This window comes from Hyperoodon ampullatus (genome assembly GCF_949752795.1).
Source record: "Hyperoodon ampullatus genome assembly, chromosome: 7".
Taxonomy (NCBI): Eukaryota; Metazoa; Chordata; class Mammalia; order Artiodactyla; family Ziphiidae; genus Hyperoodon; species Hyperoodon ampullatus.
This window is the reverse complement of record NC_136920.1, coordinates 36925348-36950639: the sequence shown is the minus strand read 5'-3', so window position 1 is coordinate 36950639 and position 25292 is coordinate 36925348. Positions and strand designations below refer to the sequence as shown.

General features: G+C 35.0%; 1 protein-coding gene across 1 annotated transcript in view; it reads left to right on the top strand.

The window, feature by feature from the left end:
• Nucleotides 1–25292, top strand: part of GAS2 (growth arrest specific 2) — a gene marked incomplete at its 3' end in the record, with an annotated part of 116525 nt that overhangs the window by 56137 nt on the left and 35096 nt on the right. Inside the window, exons 6-8 of the mRNA XM_079707690.1 lie at nt 1830–1971; nt 8775–8882; nt 23370–23423. Of these exons, the coding sequence (XP_079563816.1) occupies nt 1830–1971; nt 8775–8882; nt 23370–23423 (304 nt within the window). The remainder of the gene's footprint in view (nt 1–1829; nt 1972–8774; nt 8883–23369; nt 23424–25292) is intronic.

Below are 25292 nucleotides of genomic sequence, written 5' to 3'. Positions count from 1 at the left end.
TACTGGTACTTGTCAACAGTAATGAGATGCTGGGTTAAGTGTAATTAACAAGTACTATAAAGTTAAAAATGTATTTTAGTTTTGAATAGGGTTTAAAGTTTTCTAGAAGAACATTTTTGGGGGGTAAAACATTTATTTACATTTAATGTCGATATGTTTTATTAAAGTGATATGCATTTAAAGATCCAAAACAATGAAATCTAATTCATCTTTGGAGCCTGGATGCATTGTTATATGAGAATATGGAAATGTTTTGCATTCCAAAAAAGTAGCTATTAAGTATCTATTGTGTGCCAGGATCTACACTGGCTGCTAGGTACGCTGTGAGTCAGATAGTCTCAACTGTTATAGAATCTGCGGTCTATTGCATGTTTCTACAAATGTCCTGTTAACTGGCTAATCTGTATAAAAGGTTTGAAATGTGATAAATAGCGCCTAAAGTCTTTTAGCTAATGATTTATGTAACTAAAAATTACTCTGTTCACTAGAGGCAAAACAGCAATTATTATTTGAGTTGTGCCAGCTTAAACTGTTTTGTACTGAATTCTGATATAAGTTTTCCAGCTCTCAAAGGCCACCTGACGTGTGTGATGATGTCAGTTAAAATAACAAGCCATTAGAACAGAATGACGATAACCTAAGGTTTTACATTTAATGATGTTTTAATATACTATTCACTCACTCTAAGGTATTAGACATATTGCCAACATATTTATTCTCTCTATATAGGTTAGTTACTTTGTAGGTAATCCACAGCCTATTTTTTAAAAATTTCTAAGTGACTTTTTCCTCTTCTTTCTAACATGTGATCACCTGATTAAAATGTCAGAGAAAACCTGAAGTAAGAAAACCTAGATTTGCATCTTTATTCTGTTCCTAGCTTGGTCTATATTTCCTCTGGATCTGTTTTATTTATTCTGTAAAAATGAAAGGGTATAACTACATGAACCCAAAGATCCTTCCCAATTCTCAAATTCTGGAATTATCTTTGGCCTCCTTCACCTAGGTACAATTGATATGCATCTAGGAAACCAAACCAAATTTAAACTTAGTCTAAGAAAAATATGGGAGATTAGAATGCTGTTAACAACTACATCTCTGTCTTTGAACTGCTGTGGCATTTATAATTTACAACACATAATTTTTAACATATTGTTATTCTAAATTATTTTTGTTTCTTTATTCATTTTCTTTCTCAGTAATACTGTACATGCTTTCATTATGTTGGTCTTAAAAGCATAACCAATGTACTGTATTACCCATTCTACCTTGTTCTGAGTCCATAAAGATATGCAAGTAAGAGTGAATTTCCTCTCTGTTAATTCATTTAAGGACAGTTATTTGGGGAAATTGCTGTTTTCAACTTGACTCTGACTCTGATTTTATTTCCATTTTTAACAAGCTTATATTCAAAATAGGAGTTCAATTATAGCACTAATATCATTAAAGCTAGTAAATCTGAAAGCTGAAGACTAAATTAATATGGTAATTCATGCTATTGACTCATTAATATAATATATAGAGTATTTTAATTTATTTTTAGTATGTTATGTATTTATTCATTTATATGTTCATATATAGATATAAACATATATGCGTATGTATATGTAACTATAAATATATATGTATGTATGTATGGGTGTGTGTGTGTTTTTCCCTGCTTAAAAGGGTGCCAATTTAAGAACATACTATTTCAATGCCAGAGAAAAGTTAATGTTGTTTTGAAAAGTTAGCAGTTTGGTCCTATGGTATAATTGCATGCAACATATGGCTAAGTGTATCATTATTACAACTTATGCATGTGTATTGATCTGGTGTCTTTTAAAAAGGTATGGTGTGGAGCCTCCTGGTTTGATAAAGTTGGAAAAAGAAATTGAACAAGAAGAAACACTCTCTGCCCCTTCTCCTTCACCTTCTCCTTCATCAAAGTCTTCTGGAAAAAAGAGTACGGGAAACTTACTGGATGATGCAGTGAGTAAAATTGGTCAAGTTTCTTATCAACACTTGGTCTTTTTTGAACTTCAAAACTCATTCTGTACAATCTTCTATCAGTCTAACCTTTACCTATTCCAATGTTATTGAAATTTATTTTAAATCCTATGAGGGGGGCTTCCCTGGTGGTGCAGTGGTTGAGAGTCGGCCTGCCGATGCAGGGCACACGGGTTCATGCCCCAGTCCGGGAAGATCCCACATGCCGCGGAGCGGCTAGGCCTGTGAGCCATGGCCGCTGAGCCTGCGCGTCTGGAGCCTGTGCTCTGCAACGGGAGAGGCCACAACAGTGAGAGGCCTGCGTACCGCAAAAAAAATAAAATAAAATCCTATGAGGAAGTTTATAGTCCTGCAATTCATTTTGAGATTCAAAACTGAGCCACTTATTTAAAATAAAGTGTCGGGGGCTTCCCTGGTGACGCAGTGGTTGGGAGTCTGCCTGCCGATGCAGAGGACACGGGTTCGTGCCCCGGTCCGGGAAGATCCCATATGCTGCGGAGCGGCTGGGCCCGTGAGCCATGGCCGCTGAGCCTGCGCATCCGGAGCCTGTGCTCTGCAACGGGAGAGGCCACAACAGTGAGAGGCCCGCATACCACACACAAAAAAAATAATAAAATAAAATAAAGCGTCACTTAATTCTGCTGAGTAGTATCTAAAATTTTAGGATAATAAGTCAACCTCCTGAAAATTGTCTTTGAAAACACTTAAGCCTTGATACTATTGGTTCCTGTTTCCTTATTCACTGATAAGAAGCCTGAGGCATGGGACTTGAGGATTTTTAAAGAAGGAAAAGCAAAATACCATGGAGAAGTTAACTGCCCTTTACTGACTGCCTGCTATGGGCCGGGTTCTGCCAGTATTCTTCAAGCGCTCTTGTTATCTTTAGGGCAGGTTTCTTATTGAGGAACCTGAGACTTGAAGTTGAAATACCTGCTGAGAGGAAGAGAGGAGCTTAGATTCCAACCTAATTTTGTCTAACTCTCTGAGGTCACCATCCCTCAGAGTTCTTGAGTCACCATCTTTGGCAGATTAGGAAATATTTTCATTATACCCTCTTAATTACAGAAAACAGATTCTGGGTGTAACAGTAAACAGGATGAAATAAAATTCTCTGGCTACTTCTGCTGTCTCTTAAATAGTGTGTCATGTGTGTGCATTTACTTCCCAGCACATATGTTTTGAGCGTAAATGTCAAAAACCTATGGGTTTTATAAAAAATGGAAACCTCGGGGATGTTAGACTGAAGTATGTCTCACATACACAAGGAGAGTTCTTAGAAACTAGCACCAACCATAATGCCAGTTATAAGGAATAGACAGGATTGAAAAGGACAGCTAGCCTGTAGCTGAGAGTTTCCTTCCCAAGGGTCTGAGCTGAAAAGAGCAGGGGAAATGGCTGATTGGTGCTGTAGGATGCAGAAAGAAAGATTCCCCCATCTTTTCTTTCTTCCATGTGACACTATAACCTATATTGCAGATTTAAATGAGCAGAAATTTGTCTGACCGATTGAGAATTCCTATTTCTGCTAAGGGTAGCACACATAAACTTAGCCCGTCAAGGTATCTTATCCAATACCAGTTTAATTTAGTTTTCCTTGGTTCAATCCACTCAGAAATGAAAGGATAAGCAGGGCATTTTAATATAATACACCTAAAAGGACTTTAAAATCACAGGAATGTTTTTAAGGATCAGTCACATGTCTTGAATCCTGCTGTTTCATTTTTATTTTGTAAGGTAATTGAATAACATTGTACTAATAGTAGATAATGGCACATTATTTATATATTGATGAGAACAATTTTTTCTTCTCTCTCAATTATACCTTTTTGATTAGACTTACTTTAGAGTAAGATCTTCCTTTTAGTCTTTCTCTCATAAAAGTGTTTTTCTGGGGTTACTATGCTTGATCTTAGTCCTTTTCCTCTCAGCTGTTACCTCCATTCACTTCCTTTAATGCATTAGAGTCAGAGGTCTGACCCTTAACCTCCTAATGAATGAATTACTGAATCAAATGAATTTTTTAGTCCTCAAATTATGAGACCACTTTCTGGTGTTTGACACTATTGACCACTCTGTTCTTGAAATTCTTCTCCATGAACTTAATTGCTACCAGGATGATCAACCTAAACGCAACTCAGAATTGATTAAAATTGTATAGGGGCTCTATAATATCCAGGGTAAAGCCCAGACTCAGGTATGTGTCACATAAGCCCTCCATGTTCTGGCCCATTTTGTCTTTCCCAGACTCTTTTGCCCTATGGATTCATTCTTGCATTCTGATGTATCTGTTGTAAACCTATACTCTAATCCCAAACTCCCAAGGATTTTTTATACCCTGTGTTTTTCCTCACTTGGCTTCCTCACACTGCTCATCTTTGAAATCTACTTTTAGACACCTTTTCATCTTCTAAAATTCAGGTTGTGTGGCCTTCTATAGAAAACTTTTCTTGGCATCTCTCATCCCAGGTAAAATTGACAAATTTGTCCTTGGTACCTCAAGTACTTTTATATATTTAATGAAGTGTTTACCTTATTGGGCATAAATACCTATTCTTCTATAGGTATGGTCCTTGTTCTCAAAGACAAGGACCATATTTTATTCAGCTATATCTAGTACCATGCTTATTGGATAAATTATTAATGTGGGTAATCAAAGTTTTAAAAAGACTCTCCCTTTTTCTATTTATCTGGAATGGCCATGTGCTCTGGAAATATGTGCACTTCTCAGCTCTGATGTAGCTTTGCAGAGTGGGGAGATGTTGCCCCTTGAAACCATTTCCATGAGCCTGGAAAAAGTAGTTAGAATGGTTCCCTTTCTTCACCAGCTTGTCTCATATGTGGCCATCCCTCATCCTTGAGAAGGGGAGAAGAAGGACAGGAGGGAGAAGGTGGTGAAACAACTATGAAAGGGATTTTGGAAAAGTTTTACCTATACTCCAGTTCAGAAGAGGTAGATGAGATAGGGACTCTCTTCAAAATGGCAAGACTGTCACTCTGTGGTTGTTCTTCCCTACTCCAAGTTCTGTTCTCTCAGCTGGAAATAATGAAGGGGGTTTCAGAGAAGCTTTAAAGTTTGTCAGGGTTTGGGAACATAACCATCTGTATAGTGAAGGGCTTTTCATTGAATGTAGGAAATGTTCTAAGCAGATATGTCTGTACTGTTGCCAGCTAGAATACCATGTTCACAGTCTTCAAACTAGCATTTCTCATGCTAGTTTGAATGTTTAATCAAACACTCACACCACCAGATAACCCGTGGAAAAAGAATTCCATGGTTAGGTTAGTTTGAGAAATACAGCTTACTATAGTCCCTACCTAGAGTTTGGCAATGCATTCTGGCATATCAAAGGCACTAGTGAGTTCCATAATAAGATCTTGTTTAACCTGGAGTTTTCCATGCTTATTTGGCCACAGAAGCCTCTTACAGCCTTCTTCATTCTACATTGGGGAAATTGCATTGAAATATTTGCATTCTGTTTAAGTGATAGTTTTTCACTGAGTGTTTTATTTCAGGGACAGTGGAACAGAGAGAAAAAACATATGAACCTCACTAATGGCTTAAATCAGAGCTTCATATTTCAGATATAAAAAGGAAATAGTTCCTATGGCAACTGCTTCACTGCATATGAGACATATATAGCCATTGGGGAGTTGAAGTTCATATACTCCAACATGTTCTTTAGAATAGGGATATAAAATATTGCTTGCAAATTTCCTGTGTTTAGTTAATACTATTGGCTATTTCTACTCTGGCAAAGTTATTATTTACATCAAAAAAAAGAGAAAAAAAAAGAAGGAGAATAAAGAAGGGGAGTAAAAAAAAATGGAGAAAAGAGTAAAGAAAAAAGAAAAAGAAAGAGACGCAGACCTGTGCTAAGATGTCATATTCCAGTGAACAGTTTCAACAAAAACTGCCAGTTTTGAAACTTTCAATGTGTCCTCACATTTCTTTGTTTGCTACTTAGGAGAATTGTGGAAAATTGAAAAACAAAATAGGTGACCTTTTATGTGGATAATACATCCCAACTTCTTTAATCAAGCCAGACATCGTAAGAGAAACACAGTGGAGTCCATTCGGATTAATTTATTCCCCCGATGTCCTGATAGAGTGATTCAGCTGTGATAAAATGATGGGGTCAGGTTTAGTGCCCTCGTGTTGAGCCTGTTCCCACACAATGAGTTGAATACAGTTCTAAGAAGCCATTCTTACTTTCTTCCTCTTCTCCATCAACTTCCTCAGTCTGGGGATGAGAGATAGTATAATTCTGAGTAATCAGGCTCCTCTTGAAATCCCATTTCAACAGAAAGCTGGCTGGGTTCCTGGCCAAAACCAGAACACCTGCCAGACTGACTTACCCCAAGGTAATGTAAGAAGCAAGATGTCATCAGTCACTGTTTACTTAACTCCCCACAGCCTGGCCTTGTCTCTTCCATTTCTGCTTCCAGCTCTCACACAGCCACACAAAAGCCCTTGATCTTAAAAAGCAAGTATATTTTCAAAGCTTAGGAAGACATTAGAGAAGGACAGGCCACTTGAGAAAGTGTGTCTTGTATTTTATTTCATTTGGTACCAATAGTTTCTGTATTTTGTCTAAAAACACTTCAATATGGAAATACTTTCCATCCATATTCGTGATTGTCATTTCTTAGCAGAGGAACCACTTGAACACCAATTTACTGTCTGCTCACTTACTACATCGTGGTAAAGCTGTGCCAGGCATGACTCTCCTAAAGTCTGGGCCATGTGCTTTTATGATGCTAACTGTTGGATTTTTTTTCAGGGTGACCAAAGTCCTTCTCCCTCCCTCCCTCCCTCCTTTCCTTCTTTTCTCATGGAATTATTGTGGTGCTAAGGAAAACTGTACTGCTTCTAGCAATGGTATGCAATAAACACAATTTATATATGTATATTTATATATATATATACACACACATTTATATTTTTTAACATTTATTTATTTTTTTACACCTTTATTGGAGTATAATTGCTTTACAATGGTATGTTAGTTTCTGCTATATAACAAAGTGAATCAGCTATACATACACATATATCCCCATATCTCCTCACATTTATATTTTTAAAACATGTCTATAAATACATATTGAAGGAGATACACATAGAGGAACACTTACAACACTTAGGACAGCACACCTTCATTGGTCCTGTGACCTCACCCCCACCCCAGAATGTGGGTCTGCATTATAGAAGGGAATCCCTAAGGGTAGGATTCTATTAATACTGGGTGAGTGGGTGGATATATCTATGGCCCAAGTATGGTATGAAAAATTCAGAACTCAAAGACATGGGCCTAATCACTCACATAACGATGTTAGACAGTTCCCTCACTTTTTCAATGAAAGCCATCTCTAAAATTCTTTGAATCCAGTCTTAATCTGTCACACTAATTTCCTCCTGTGTCCTTTTTAGATCCCTGTGCTTATTTATCCATTTATTATTTATTTATTTATCCAAACTTATCTTAATATAAGTTTTGCTTCAGGATTCCCCCACTCTTTCTAGCTTTCCCCTCTAGTGTCTTATGCTTCCATACTTTCTGGAACCTTGCTTATTCTAGGGAAACCAAGATGCTTAAGTCCTTTACTCCAACAGGCAAGTGAGTTCCTGCGTGACTCTTCCCACAGTTTTTTCTTAGGGGAAGACTGATTGAAGTCAGACATTGAATTATTTGATGAAATGATTGAATTGCTTTGATGACAAAACTCTAGGAATCATATCTTTGTGGAAGCAAGAATTTGGGTGAGGGGTGTCCAAGCCAATCCCTTCAGAATTTAAATTTTCTGTCTAGCTTCTCAAATGTAGGCTGTACATTATTTAGATCTGTCTTCTATGGAAACATTGACTCAAAACACAACATATTATTCTTTTGGGTTGTTTGGTTGGTTGGTTAGTTGAAGAGAGGACAGTTATGAGACACAGCATGGCAGGTTCCCAACCAAGGAAAACATAAATAAATAAACCTTATTCCTAAAATCATGGACTATATGTTGTCTTTAATAGTCACAACTATTTATAAGCATTATGCACTTATCATTTAGTGTATGTGTTTTGTAAAGAGTACAGAGATAGATAAAATAGGGAAAATCTGATATTCAGACATGGATTCTATAAAATACATATAAATTGTAAGATACTGCTACAGAAATAGGTTTTGGCAGGTGGGAATTACTGAGGAGTGAATTGCTGGATTAGTCTGGATGAATTAGAGATGACTCCTTAAAGAAAGTCTCAGGATTCAAAATAAGGTGAAATAGTCTCATTTTTAAATAATAATTTTTAAATTCTCATTTATTTTGAAAATGAGTAAAATTAATATTAAAGTTATGATGAGGAAACATATAGACTATGTCTATATGTTTCCTCATCATAATAGACTATGTTAATGTGCCTTGTATTCTAGTTCTCAATATATTTATCTTGACAATCCAATGTACATGATCTTTTTAATCCTCTAGACATGAGAACCCAGTTCGTCATCCCTACACTGCCAGTTGATTTGCTTGTGATTATCCTCCAGCATCATTATCATTGTCATCATCCAGTTTATGCCTTAGTGCAGCTATTGACCGTCACAAAGTGCCTTCAGGGCCTGACCTTTACATAGTTAAGATTTAATGTGATATGTCTATGCTCACATCGTGTCCATAGTCTGATATAGAACAAACTTAAAAGCATTAATGGTTCAGGGGCCTTTGAACCCATGGAACAAATTAATCTAAAGGCAACCTGATTAAGGAGAATGAACTTGCCTACTCTTCTATTTCAGGTGAAACGGATTTCTGAAGATCCTCCTTGCAAATGCCCGAGCAAGTTCTGTGTGGAGAGGCTCTCGCAAGGAAGATACCGAGTGGGAGAGAAGATCCTCTTCATTAGGGTAAAGTTTTACTTTTCACTTGACAGCTTGTCCTTTCAGAGCATATACAGGACTTAAGTTCCAGGTTACAGGGAAAATATGACCAGTAACTCAGCAGGAACTTCCCTTATGGTGCTTACAATTGGATTTGAAGACATGAGGTATGAAAATTTTTTATTATCATACATAATTATCACTGAGGGCTAAATAAATAGAACTTTATCTTTTTTTACGTATACACAAATGTATACCCCAAACAGATCATAGCAATCAAATAGAATGAGGAAAAGAAGAGAAAACAAATTCCTTTTTTGTCTATGCATTTAGTTTCAAAGGAAGAAAATCCACCTCAATGGGTAATAAAAACAGTATTCTGCCCTGGTTTTCCATATCTCAAGTTTAGGAAATGATTAACCTATAGGTCCTGATAACTTTCAAATTATTTGAACATGACTTTTCAAAAAGTTTGGGTTGTAAACCAGAGTGAGGACAGTCAAAACTCATTACAACGGCATGGTTAAATGATGACTGCCATTTTTTTACTGGTTTTCTGGGTTAGAATAAAGAAACGTGGGCCTGTGCCAATGAATGGTTTGGTGGCCTCTATCCATTTTACAATCATCCTAGTTAAAAATCTGACTAGATGTCATGAACAATTCTTGACTGTAATTATTGGCTCAATAAAGTAACATTTCAGGCTGTGATCTGTTTTGTTAATAATCAAGAGAATTTAACCTCTCAAAATATATTTGTTGCTTTTTCTGAGACCAGGAATTCTTCTTTTCAAAAATAAGAAAGTGAAAAATAAAGCACTGATATACTCCTAGAAATCTGCAATTAATAAGTATGAGTCCTTCTATCTTATTTTTAGTCATTTCCTAAAGAATAGAGGTTATGATTCTGAGAAGCTATATTGTCTTGTCATTTGAATAAGTTAAAATATTTTCCTTTTTATTTTATTTTGTAGAGCTGAATAATTTGGATGTGTACATCTAATACAATCAAAGAACATTCTTAACATACTCAAATCAGTGATGACCCAGTAGAAATTTTTTCCAGTGTAAAGTTTTCTTTTTAATGACCACTTTTGACTGAAAGTTATTTGTATGACAATTTTTTAAGGCTCTACAAGATTTAATTTAAAGAAAAGTTTAATTATAATTAGCCTTCAAAAATAATGTCAATCGTTTTGTATTTTAATCTAACATTAGGTCAGTGTTTATTGATCTAACAAAAATGTTCAGGTAATAATTGCTATTTTGCTTTGGAAAGGCAATGAAAGGGATATAATGATATGTTATTATTAGGGGTTTGAGAACCAGTTTAGGAGAATGGCCCCCCTAGAGTAGACAATTGGCCCAGTCATCACTTATTGTTCTTTGTTACAAGGATAACATGTTTATTTTAGCCAACCAGCCTGCTTTTGCTTTAACACATTAATAAATGGTGATTTAGTAGTACCTCCACAGATGTTTTTAAATTTTACTAAGTTGGCCTTTCTCAACTGAAGCTCAGGCTTCTTGAGACTATTAAGCCCTGGAGCTTAGAATCAAAACATAGGGTTTTATTTATTTAAACAATTATTCTTTTTTATAATGGAAGTGTTGACAAAACACATGATTAATAAATTAGATGTTTTTCCCTCTAATGTAACCTAATATCTTTAGGCAAAAATATATATTACATACATTTATTTGTATCTGGTCTTCCATATTTAGCCAACTGTCAAAGAATTTGATGTCTATATTTGTGAATAACATAAGTGTATCATATTTAACATTTAAAATATTTTTTGATGTTACATTTTTCTTTTCAGTAAATAGTTTCCTTTTGGTGAAATCTATGCATGTATTGTTTATAAAGGAATTGAGACTCACTTTACTGAAGAAAATTGCATCAAATTCCTTAGAGATAGCATTTGAATTTAATATCAGTTACCACAGTAGAATATAATGTGCAGTTTCATGCTTCTACAGTGCCAGGAGAGCCTTCAGTAAGAGAACTGACTGTAATGTGGTTATTCACTGATTGGCCCAGCAAGTTATAGCATCATGTTGCTGTGATAGATGTTTTAAAATAGTGTTTTAGTGAATTTTAGTCATTCACTTTTTCTCATTTTGTTCCATCCACATATAATTTGTACTTTTTTTTTTTTTTGGTGGAAACTTCCCCATTTGGTGGAGAGACCATACTTTTATTTTACATTTGTGTAACCAAAGGGCCCATTCAGTCATTTCCCACAACAAAGGGCTAAAGATCTCAGAGGAGCATGACCTTGCCTGTGGAATAACAACACTTTCTTTTATTGTTCTCCTTTGGTTCTTTTTTTAAACCCTCCTACCTTCTTGTAATCTCATCAGTTTCGAGTGAAGCAACCATTCTAATTACCTCTTCTCCAGAGCCACAGCCTTAGTTCAGGCCCCATCAGTTTTTCTTTTTTATTTTATTTTATTTATTTTATTTTTTTATGTACTTAGTACCACTGAACTGTACAGTTACATATGGTTAAACTAGTATGTTTTATATTATGTGACTTTTACCACAATAAAAAAATTTTTTTAACTTGTACTATTTTTTCAGATTTCACTTTAAAATTAACCCATTTTTTTTCAATCTTAATTTTTTAAAAAGAAAGAATCCATTACTGTCTAAATTGCAAAAGAAACTGTTTGTCAAAAAAGGAAAATATCCATTAATATATTTTCATTTCAATTCTTATCTTTTGGCTTGTCCATTGATAAGAATTGGGGCCCATTTCTACCCTGATGGAGTAAAGGGATTCTACCAAAACTTTTCTTGTATCTGGTTATCCCTAGAGACTTTTTACCTCTCATTCCCTGGAGTTCAGGAATTGAAATTTCACAGGCAGGCCATATGCACCTTTCAACACACATTTTTCCCTATTTTTTTCTCTGCACTAAATGGATGAACTAGAAATGTCTCATTGATGTGTGCACACTTTGGCCAGTACTTTTGGATTTGTGGCAGGGGCTATATTTAATTGATTGTCATTCTGCACTAACACATTATAAGGAACTGGCAGTTATTAGTCAAAAAAACTCAGAGGTATTGATTTTCAAATGATAGTTAGATGGTTGTTGCTGCTAATATCTTAACTTTAAGTTTCTTTGAACACCCGAATTAAGTAGAGAGTGCCTTTGGTCAAATTCTCAGACACACTAGGGGAATGATTGCCTCATGGTATCTGCGTTGCTGTTCTGGGTTTCTTAAGTTTGCATTTTTAACATTGGCGCATTTTAAACTTTGTCCTCTTTGCTAAGACTTCCAAATATAGTCATATTTACAACATAGTACATAGTAAGTGGATACATTTATGCATATTATTTCATAAAATGAAATATATACGATATCTTAGCATCTGTCTCCTAGTTTTCTGTCCGTCCTGAGAGCAGCCATGTCTTCCTGTGGTCATAATGAACCTATCCATGCAAAAAAACAATTTAGGGTCCTTTCAAGCTATTAAGAATGTTGACTTACTTTTAGTTAAAGAGAACACACTAGTTTGCATTTTATCAAGGTTTATATATATATATATAAATGGGATTCTATAGTATACACTCTATTTTCTGGCTTTTTTCACTCAGCATAATTATTTTAAGATTCATCAATGTTGTTGCCTGTGTTAATAATTTATTGTTATTGCTAAGTAGCATTCCATTATATGGATACACTAAAATTTGTCCATTCATTCACTTATGTCAAATAAGACATTTGGGTTGTTTCCAGTTAGAGATTATTACAAATAGAGCTGCTATGAACATTTATGTATAAATCTTTGTATGGGCATATGCTTTAATTTCTGTTGGGTAAATACCTAGGAATGCAAAGCCTGATTTGTATGGCAGGTTTATTTTTAACATTATAATAAATTGCTTACTGTTTAAAAAAAATAAAATAAAGAGAGCACAATCACCAAAAAAACACTGACATAGAAAACACTATCCCTTGGAGAGTCATAAATACATGATTCTATTAATAAGTCTCTATCTAACACAATTACTCCTGATTTACTCTTCTTAACGTGAGCCAGAGTTAACAATTTTATGTCTAACCAAATTCCAAAGTTTGTTGACAACACCCAATGACTTGACTTATGTATGTTTTTATGTTTATCATATATATGAACACATTTTCTCATTATGCATTCAAATCAACACAATAACAACACAAAAGAATGAAAAAATTAAGAATGTGTGCAGATTACAGAGAAAGAGTGCAGAAGACATTTCTGCAGATGATATCTTTGCTAAGCATATGTAGATACTTTGCATACATGGCTATCTAATGTTACTTATGTAGATGCATCTATATTCTCATGTAGACATGTTTGTTTATATGCACAGGTCTCCATTTAAAGGTGAAGGAGTAATCTCAATATAAAGAATATAAAGAATATATTATATATAATATAAAGAATCCTTTAGTACAAGGGGAAACCTCCAAGATTTCTGACAGTGGCTTTTAGGCAAATACGCTAATAATCCCCTGCTAAAGTGGGAATTCTCTTGTTTCTAGTTTATCAAACAATTTCTCATAGCCAGATTTTTGCCCTGCACCTTGCAATGAACAACATTGCTTTTGAGCTATCTGGTGGACAAAGCTAAATGCAGCTAACTTCTAAATGTGTGGTACAGATACAGATTTACTCTCTTCCAAGGTTTAAATATAACAGCTATTTTTCACTGACTTTTGAGTGATGATAAAATCTCCTTGCTGATGTCTGTAGTAACAGAGATTTAGATATTACTATTTAGCCATGCTGTGTATCTTTGAAATGTAAATAGATGAACCTCATCCTAATGTTATGATTTTGAGGAGGAGAGAAGTAAGAATTTTCCTTTGTTCTTTTGTTCATTCAGTTAGTTGGTATCTACCCATGCTTCAAGTATTGAGAAGTCACTTGACAATATAAAGCTGAATAAGCTTGTAGGAAGGTTTCCAGAAATATGTGTTAGATGCCATGAAAATGTCTATACTATTTGATTTGTCAACGCCAATGCAACAAAGATAATATTCCATGTAAATAATCTAACAGTAATTTTTAAAAGTGGTTCCCAGAAAAACCTGGGAACTTGTTAGAAATGCAAATTCCTGGGCCTCACCCCAGACCTATTGAATCAGAAGCTCTGGGGGTGGGGTCCAAACACCTGTGCTTTAACAAGCCTTCTAGGTGATTCTGAGGCATACTAAAGTTTGAAACCACTAATCTAAAAGAAAGAACTAACTATATGAAGGAAGAGATTTGTTGTATCAATATAACAGCACAATTGGAAATCACTTGCATGTTTGATCATGGAAGAATATAACCATTCAGGTACTAGGAATGATCATTTTGAAGTCTTCTCTGTATCGTTGTGAGAAAGAAACTGAAGATATAATGTTAAGTGGAAAAAAAAACAGACTTTGAAATTGTGTTTACATATAAAAGTACACATGTAGAAATGATGTATAATTATGAATAAGACTTGAAGTGAACGGGAATAATTGAAAATGGTTTTTAATTTTCAGAGGTCATTAAATTATGAGTGAATTATTTTTTTCTGTTTTGCATTTATTTCTGATGATGAAAAATAAGAACTCTTTAAAAGAAAAGAAGTCAGCAACCTGATACAATTGCAAATGTGAGAATAAATAAAAGGATTTCTAAAAGGTGTCAGATTAATCAGCTGACTGCTCATTTTTCTGGCCCTTTGCCTAAGCTTCCGATCTTCTGGACAAGGGTAAGGAAGTTCATTGGAGCCATGGTGTTGTCTAGACCAGGGAGGGCTTTGCATTTTGTTGTGAACTTGTACCATATTTTTCCTGGGATGAACCTCTCACCTTTCCTTGTTGTTCTTTACTATTTTATTTCTCCATTTTGAAAACTCACTCAAGTTGTTTTCCGTTAGCACTAGGAAATGTGTAAACATCTTAATAATGTCCCTTCTCTTTGTAGACCCCATGAGTAAGCCATATGCTTAGTTTTCTCTCTGCTAGTCATTAAGGCTTTAATCATTTAATATCTCTTTCCTTTAAGGCTCAATTGTTAGTGACATGCAAATAATCTAATATTATGCAATAAACTGATCTGTGATAATGCATGAAATGGGTGTAAATGGCTCTAATGAATAGAACATCCATGGGGGTAAGATCTTTACACTTAACACAGTTGATCTAGTGTTCTGATAGTAGAAGCATGAGAGCAAGCCAGTGGGGTCACATGTTGTGAAGTAGCTGACTTTTTTTGCTGCTACTTGCTTTGGGCACTAATATGATGAATAATTTTTTAATTAATTACAATTTACCACTACCCTAATTTTAGCATTGTTCAAAGCGTGTTCCAAGGAATTATAGTTCCAGAAGATGTTCAAAAATATTATTCATAAAGAAGAAGGGTCACAGTAATGGGTTTAAACAGGCTTCTTTAATAACTCTTATTATTGATAATTGACTCAGCCTCTGTCTGAGCAGGCGTGATATATCTCACTTTAACCTCTCATTGCAGTGTGGGAAGCACTGTTGCCATTCCCATTTTACAGCTGAGAAACACAGAGGTTGAGTAACTTCCCAAGTTATAAGGGAATAAGTGATGAAAGTGAGGTTCAAAAGCCTAACTCCTGAATTTACGCTCTTTACCACTAAGCAATACTGATTTATTTATCTGGGGTTATCTGGGATTTCTTGGAGGGTTGAATATACTAATGTGATCTATTAATCACTAGAATGAGATGTATTATGTAGCATTTTCCAAATGTATCTGACTGTAGAAATGGTCCCTCTGCCACCTTTTTTTTTTTTCCCCAGAGCATTATCCTGGGCTAGGGGGTCATGAAAACATACTTTGGGAAAGACATTATCAATCAAATCAATTAAAAAATAATTTGTAACATAGAATTATATGGAAATGAAAGTTTTCTACATTTTCCAGAATTAAAATCCATGTATATCAAAGTACTTCTAAGAAATACTGAATTTATACTCAGTTTTACCTATAAGTTCCATTTGGAAATTATGATTCAAGGAAATGACTGGAAAACTTTAAATGAAAGGCAGCTAAAATTTTAAAAGTATCGTTTGTGCCAGGCATTGTAACAGGTGCTTTATATACATTGTCTCACTGAATCCTCTACCACTCAGCTGGGAAAATGTTTTTATCCTTTTGTTACAGGTAAAAAGACAAAGACTTAGGTTAAGGTCTCAAGTAAATAGCATGATACACAATCTAGGTCCTGACTCCCAAACCCATAACACACTCCATTCCAAGCAGCTTCCCTTTGGCATGTCCATTAGATGCAGACTTTTATTCACAAGGTTAGTTAGTCCTCTAAAAAGGACTTGCAACTTTTTACAATATGTTTAAGGCTCAACTGTATAGTAGTGTATTCCTTATATCATTTTTACTTTACATATATTCAGAATACAAAGGGCATTACAATTGCATAATCAATAGTGCTATGTAATATAAGGAAAATAATATAATTTGTTTGCTTGACTGTATTGTGATAGTAATAAAATTATAACAATATTTATTAGATGTTTACTTGTATGTCAGACACTCTTCAAAATGGCTTATATGGCCTATATAAGAAAATAATATATATTATTTTCTGTCTTGATAACATTTTAGAAGAAGTCAAAAGATAATTTTTTATATTGCCAGTATAGTCTTCTTGAGTCTTCTTACTAATTGTTGATATTTTTAAGTGGATTAATATTATTTCAAAACATTTTAATAGCAGATTTTTATAGTTGGGTAAAACCATATCAGGTTTCATGCTAACACTCTAAAGGGTCTGGGTATTTTTTTTCCTTCACATTTTAAGAAACCTGACTACTTAAGAGGCCTAAGGAAAAGGCAATGAATAATTTAATTGGAAGTCAGCAAAGGGCTTTGAAATGTTATAGAGTCATTATACTAGTTCTGAATTAAATCATCGCAGATCAATGGAAAAGTCACCCACATTGCTGTTGATTCTTTGTAATTTCTTCTTTACCATAAAAATTCTTCTGGGTTATATCTGTGTGGTAGAAATCAACTCACTATAACAAGGCAAGCAAGAGAGGTACCAGAGCTCTGTTGCTATAGCAACCCAACCTGGCAATGTCTTCTAGGACTTGCTCTAAGGGAAGGTCCAATGATAGCGAGTAATATTACTTTCTTTTCTGCACTTATGACACATATTGATTTACTGTGAATAAAAAGTTGCATGGTTCAAATTGCATACCTTTCCTGGTAATGAAAAATGGGCTCTTGTGTAGAAATGCAAAGGAGTTTTAAACGAGTAGCAAGGAGTAAAACTTTCATTTATCTTAGTGGAAACATTGCACAAACAGCCATTACTCAGCAGTTGAATGTTGAAAATTCACTTTTTTTGAATAACAAGGATATAAATATTTCATCTAATTTAGCAATTTATGGGAGCAGTGATTATGATTTCAAAACTATCTAATGGCTTATATTCATTTCTAGGGAAAATTATGGCTATGTTTGCCTCTGATATATGTAAAATCTCAAAACATTTATAGTGCTCTAACCCATGATGAGAGAAACATGGCTGTTACTAGCACATGAATATTTCCAGACTTAGTACCTTTCTTTGCCCAACTGCCTCAAAACTGAACACTAATTCAGGAAAAGCAAGCATATTCAAAATTTTAAATATATTCAAACTCTTTAAATTCAGATTTCTTTTTAATAATACCTTTGCTCTATTAAAGACACTCATTTCTTTGTAATTTATTCATGTTCAATAAGGCTGGTCTAATAGGATATAATTTACACTTCGGTAACACATCTCTCAAAGGACTTTGCAAATGTTAATGTCTTCTTAACCTCTTCTTTCGGAGAAAGGCATATATCTTGGATGAATGCAAAATAAACAAAGTGATCCACCACCGCTGTAAAAAAAAATCAGCTGATGGGATGTTGCCTTTCTGAGATTTATTCCTTAAGAATGAAAACCTTTAAACATAGAAAAAATTATACTAGACTTTGTCCAAGATTACACCCAACACTACATTTGACACCAAATTTGAAAGCAAGAAAAAATGCAATTTGATATCTCTTACAAGAATGGAAAGAGTAATGTATCTGGGCCACTTTCCATATTCCTATTTAAGTTAGAGAGTTCACTTATTCTCTTCCCGTTGAATTTTTAGGAAGTACATCAAGTGTGAAGAACAATAAATAAATGAGAGCTCAAAACCCAAAATCCTTTTTCCCTGAGAATTTACCATTATTAGCCACTTAGCAATGAGTAGATTTTTAAAATTTTGTGTCTTCCTTTTACCTGAACTGATAAGCATTCTTATTCATCTCCAACTGAATTAGCAAGGTTTAGCATGCCTTTAAGTTGTACAATACATGTGTGACTCTATTCCACCTTGAATCATTTTCTTTTGCCAGTCCACTGCATCTGGAATAAATGGACAATTTTTTTCACTAGCCACAAATCAAAATTATTTAAACTTACAGAAGCATTGAAAAATTAAATGGCTTCATTGAGGAAATGCACAGGTCCTATGATCTGCATTCCCAATTTCTGCATTGCTATACCCTTCCTGACATTAATATAAATTTGTTTCATATATACACATCTTATATAGTGGTATATGCATGTATTTGTATGTATGTACACATGTGTGTGTGTGTAGTGAAAAAGCACAATTTAGAGAGTTAAATAAGTCCAATGATTTGGCTTTTTTTTTTTTTTTTTTTTTTTTTTTGCGGTACATGGGCCTCTCACTGCTGTGGCCTCTCCCGTTGCGGAGCACAGGCTCCGGACGCGCAGGCTCAGCAGCCATGGCTCACGGGCCCAGCCGCTCTGCGGCATGTGGGATCCTCCCAGACCGGGGCACGAACCCGTGTCCCCTGCATCGGCAGGCGGACTCTCAACCACTGCGCCACCAGGGAAGCCCGGCATATTTTATTTTAAAGGAGATCTCAAGTTGATTTTTCTGTGCCAGAGATTTGAATTCCTTATCAAGAAGTTTGTGAGAAAAATTAATCTTTTATTTTGTCTACATTTCTTTACATATACGATTTAACACTCATGGATTGTTTTCTGTGTGTCAGGTGCTTTTCTCAGTACTTTCCTTGGATTCTTTTATTTAGTCCTCACAACTCTTTGAGATAGGTGCAATTATTATCTCCATTTTAACAATAAGGAAACCAGTATTAGGAAGTTAATTACTTGCCAAACGTCACACAGCTGTAGGAGTCAAAACCTTTCTTTGAATTCAGTATATCTGATTTCAGAGCCCATGATCTTAACTATATGCTATTCATTCTATTTCAGACTATCTAGTCATTTGGCCTGTGGTGTTGTGAGTCTTGCTGATCAACGTTTCAACATCCACTAATGATTGACCTGTACTTAACGTGCAGCTCCTAATTTGCTTATTCCTCTGCTGGTGTGGTTTGGTAAAACATGGAATTTAATAGCCAGTCCCTGTTAGAGAGACAGAAGAGAGTACCCAGGAAACAGTCTTATAAAACAATAACAAACCCCCCCACCAAACAATTCAGAAAAACCAGGATGGCTTTCACATTGTTCAACATAGTTATTGATTTTTTTTTTTTCATATATTGACCATACTTGAAAAGCAACAATTTATTTGATGAATGAACAAACTAAGGAATATTCTCAATTTACTGCAATTATATATTTCCATTTCCAGTTTGCTTTTATGTTATTAAGATTAAATCCCCTTAATTTGATTATATATGAAAGGATTTTCTGAATATACTATGGTGGAGTAGGGAGGTGAAATTGCCTTTTGTAACTTTTAATATTTTTATTAAAGGGACTAAATTAGACTTATTACAAAGTATGAACTGAAAATTTTTGGCATGGCAATTAATGCTTTTGAAGCAAGTTCCCTAAAAATAAGTTTTGAGTAATTTTTTAATAACATTTTTTTCTTATCGTGTTACTTGATGGAGGCTAGAGTATTTCTTACTTTTATATGGTTTGTAAAGTACACTTACTTATACATTGTCATTTTTTTATCACTACTCTTTAAAAAAATCAGTGTGATTGTTAATCTACATATCTTATTGATAAGGAAACTGCAGATAATAGAGGTTTAACAACTTTCCCAAGGTAATCCAGCTAGTAAGTGATTGATCCAGGATTAAATCATATTATAATTTTTATATAATAATTCCATATATTTAAAATGTCATACAATAAAATTTCCCTTTGAAGTTTTAATTTTTATAAATTTTAGCATAAATGAAAACCCTTTGTTGTTCCTTATGTTTTTGATTTAAGAATCATTTGCCTTGTGTTACATAATAATATGAAATTGTAAAGTTTATAAGATTTTTCTTTCTTCCTTTTGTAGTCTTCCCAACAAGAACATTTCTTGGTTTACATGTTCTATGCTGGTATACATGTGAATGATTTTTTAATGATTGAAATCTGAATGATTTTTTGCAAAAGGGAAAGAAATGGAACAATTATACACAAAGGGTATTGTGTTCTTGAATTATTGATGAGTCTTCTAGCAGCCAGAGAACAAACCTGTGAAATGTCTGTCATTATAAATTGTATGTAATCCTTCCAAGGGCTCAAGCTGCATAAACAGGATGCAGCCAGATTCATTAAGAAACATACTTTGCAACTGTGGCCATCTTGAGTTTGTACTGAATGTAGTCAAGCATAGTAGCAATTTTGTCATTACAACATTGACTATAATAAATTAGAGCTCATTTGTTTAGTGGTATCTTTTTCATAAAATCAGTGAGTTAAATTTCTGCAGACTTGGTCATGTTAGACCTTGCCTTGTCTTTCTCTTCTAATACTTGACATTTTGAATTTCAGTTCCTCAGTAAAAACATGGAATCTTGGTTATGGACCCAGCAGGTGACTTCATCACCTAACTGCCAAGACTTTTATTTCAGGAATCTTACTGATTCACGTCAACTTTTCATTCACTGGAATGGTGTGTTCCGCTCTTATTAGTATTAACATTTTCATCTGAAGCTTGGTTATATGTTGTTTAGGATATATTCTGCCACTTCCTGCCATCTTGTTAGAAACATACTAAGATCTTAAGGAAATCTTTGTGTAGATTTTGGGAGGAACAAGGTATAAGAATTTGGGTTTAATATTGGCCTTAGGATATATACTCAATAGGATATATACTCAATTTGCTTTACTATAATGAAAATCCTGACGTTACCAAAAAAAATTTTAAATCACTGTGAGTTATTTAGAGATATTTGCCCTGTTTCTCCAAAAATAACATCAGCAATAAATCACTCTTCTCCTAGCTGCAGCTTTCTCTTATATTCATTTCCTTTTACATACTAGCTTCTCTTGCCAACTTCTAATTCTCCTGCACTATACTCACAACTTGTTCTTCCAAAGCTCTTGGCTATTATGGAGAAATGCCTTCTCTCTAGTCCAGAGGTTTTATAACCTAGCTTGTAATACAGCTACATTTTAGGGCACTATAAACTCCATGGAAAAATTATAATTATTTGAGCTATCACCATGTACAGGGCTTTCTCATTCTCTCTCTTTTTTTTTTTTTTTTGCGTTATGTGGGCCTCTCACTGTTGTGGCCTCTCCCGTTGCGGAGCACAGGCTCCGGACGCACAGGCCCAGCGGCCATGGCTCACGGGCCGAGCTGCTCCGCGGCATGTGGGATCTTCCCAGACCGGGGCACGAACCCGTGTCCCCTGCATCGGCAGGCGGACTCTCAACCACTGCGCCACCAGGGAAGCCCTCTCTCTTTTTTTAAAACTAACTCTATAATTTTTTTTGGTTCATTTTCACAGAAACTGACACCTTAGTTAACAGTCTTTAACTTTTACTCTAAACATGGTCACTTGTCATATTTTTCTTGAAATCCAGCCTCATAGAACATGTGGGGGAGAGATGATTGAATAGTCTCTCTGAGGCCTCATTTGAAGGCAGGTAAAGGGCAGACCTGGGATTTCAAATTCTCTTCTAACTTTGGCATTAGGCATAACGTCTCCAAGGATCCCATTCCCAAACTGCAACACCCAGACAAATAGTAACACATTAATTTGTCATCATCCACCAGTGTGTTAGCCATGATAATGTTACCTGGTCTAGGACGCTTTAGATAATCATGGTCTTTAGAAGTCTTGGGCTAATAGAAAAATTATGGAAAGTCATATGGCACCCAGAACCTTAGGAGTTTTATTACCCTATCTACCTAAGGCTAAGGTAGGCTTCAGCCTTGCACAGAGAGGCACTTTGGACCAAAATGTATATGTCAAAAAATCCCTCTCCCATGGTAATGTTTACAAAATGTCTTTCTACCTTCTTCTAAGTTCCCTAACAATCTACAACCAACATGACAAGGAACCAAAAGTGTTCTCAGAAGCCAAGAGTGGAGTGTGTCTCATATCCAACCTTGGAAAGCTCATCTATCTCCTGTATTTACTCAATGTCTTATAACAAAGAGAAATCCTCCAATGAGCACTGAAAGAATTCCAAAGAAGCCTGGGTTTTTAAACTGACATCCTGGCACCAAGGATTGAGTAAGGTCTTTCTTCATGTACAGCATCCATAGAACTGGTGGATAACACAATTATAATATCAGCTAGAGGAAAGGTAAAGATGAAATATTCTAAGGATAAAATGGAAGATAGCCTTGAATAATAAGTTACAGCACCATAATACTATCTAATCATGGGAAGGGAAATGAATGTTTCCCAAGGATAAATTTACTTTGGAACCCTGACGCTTAAGCTGAGAATCTAGGATATGTCCTTCAATTCTGACTGAAGGACTTTCAACCAATGACCTTTCAGATAAACTAGGCATCTCACTGTGAGTATGTGACCATTGTGAGATTAGAACACTGCATAAATACCTTTTTAATTACAACAGAAGGAAGTGGTAGTGTACCCACATGTCACAATTTTCTGAGTGGAAATACAATGGTAAGGCCTTGAATAAAAGCAATAGGCCAAGTAAGTGGGGAAGTAAGATCAAGATGGCAGGATATTCCCCGAAAATAGGAAGTTTTGTACAGAAAATAAACACTTCATTTACTTAACAATTTTCTCTACAGTTTCATGAAACACTCTCTAGAGCCTGGTATATTTCACTTGTGGAATCGAGACACAGACTTGATGTTTATTTTTTGGGAAATATTATTTCCTTACATGTATCTCTTATTGTTATAGTAAGAACTCAGAAAGGAACAAGAGACCACAAAGGACCCCAGAAAATGGATAGTTCTAAACATTTGTGTTTTAAAATGTGAATGACTAAAACAGTCTACAATTCTCAGACTATGTATGCTTTAGTTATCACTTAATGTAGATAATTAGGCAATAAAATTTCCCTTGACTATAAGATATGAAGAAATATAGGAATAGTCATTATAACTTGAAAGTAAAGGTTTTCTTTAATCTCATCACAAAAGATCACAGTTTGCATTTTCAGGTAACGTTCGTGTTCCTTTCTGCAGTGGAGACGGAGAACACTTTATGAACTTCATATCTTCTTGTTTCAGTAGGGTCTTCATGGTTGTGACTATGTCTCCACAGCCAAAGCAAAGCAGACGTTTAAGGTAATTACTTAGATAATTTAAGTAATGATTTAGTAATTTAAAAACTTAGGGGAAAACCTCTCCACTTTGCTTTCACTGTGGAGCCTTGGCCTCCCATCAAATGAGGGAAGTTGGGCATCCAAAAGTGAATCTTTTACCGGTTTTTTATTCCTTTTGTTTGTTTGTTTTTGGTGAGTTATTAAAATGCTGCTTCTCCTTTGGTGTTCCTGTAGCAGTTTGTAAAACTGGCAATCTGGAGCTTATTGTGGATAGGTGGCAGGCAGTAACCTAGTAATTTTTGTCTTTTCTTAGTGTAATTCCCATACTCCAGTGTGTTCCTTCATTGAGCTTATTATTTAAATTATTTGAAAGTATAAACCTGAGTTTAGCTTCTGTATGCAATATCATTTTAGCCTTTGCTTTAAAATATTTAAAATAATACACTTATGGAATAAAAATGAAACACCATATAATTTCAGAATATTTAATTCTGAAATTATAATTTCATCCTACTCCCATAGCACAAATTGCCCTGTGTGGTTTAACACATGGAACCCCATGGACCTTTGCCAAATTTCTGCTCCTGACACCATATCTAACCTCCAGATATATCAGTAGTACTTTAAGTAACACGTGTGATTTATTACTTCAGTATAAGAAAAGATACAGGGGATAGGAATGGGATAGGACTTGAATTTGAGGCCATGAGGTTTCCAGTGTAGACAGAAATATTAGCTCATTTTTAGTTTTTAAGTATTAATAATTATGATCTAGAAAGAATAGCTTACTTGAGTAAGTCTTATCTATTTCACATAAACAAATAACTGTTAGAAAAGATCCATTTTGTCAATTCTTCTTTAAACAGGATGAATATATCTTGAAACTACTTTATGAGAACTAGTTTAGATTTCAGAAAAAGTGTTGTTGAATGCATCCACTTATCCGTAATTTATTTCTGCACTCATTCACCAAATGCACGAGTATGAGGCATGTGCAAAGAACTTTTAGAAATTTCAAGGATATAGTTCCTCTGTAAGCTGTGTTTCTTTATAAAGATCATGCTTAATTATATAAATAATTGGTCACACACTACTGATAATTCTGACAATGAAGTATAACTTAACTGATTATCTATATTAGTAATTGACAACCAGGAGAAGGAGATGAGTTCCCTTAGAACCACTTCTAAAATCTCCTCAATGAACCTGAAAATGTTATAGAACAACAGAGCACATGACTGTGTTGGGTGGCAGAAAAACACCACACAGAACTTTCCTTGGACCTGTTGAAAGTCGTTGCATCATGACCTGTGAAGCAACTTACTGCTAAATGAATGTGAAACTTAAATCCGTTGCTCTGATCTGACTACGACAGCCTTGACCCCCATCTATCACCAAAATTGACCGAACCACTCTTCCTAGCTGGGTGTGAAGTTTCCCTTTTGACTTTTCAGATGTCACTTGGTTAAAGAGGAAGATGTTTCCTGACAGGTTTTCTTTGTTCAAAGAACATGGATGTCTGTGTTCTTTTCACGACTTAAAATTGCCACACCTCTCTTTGCTTTTCTGTTTTTTTTTTTAAATTTTTCATACATGTATTTTAAAAGGGCATGGGTATTGAACTAGAAAGTCAGGAATGTAGTTATCTGATAACCCTCATCACAGTGCTTCACATTTTAGGGTGGATCTCTATAGAACATATATGAAGTTGGTATGATTTCAGTAGGTTTGTGGCTTTTATAGGGGAGGTTTGCAATGGAGCTGGCAAGCTAGTTCTTTTTGCAGGCAGTTAACGTCTCCTTTGGGAAGGCTAAAAACAGTGCAGAATTCTCTTCTCTCCTTTTCTTTACCTTCCCTCTTTCCCCTAAGAAGATAAGTAGAGGAAGAGATC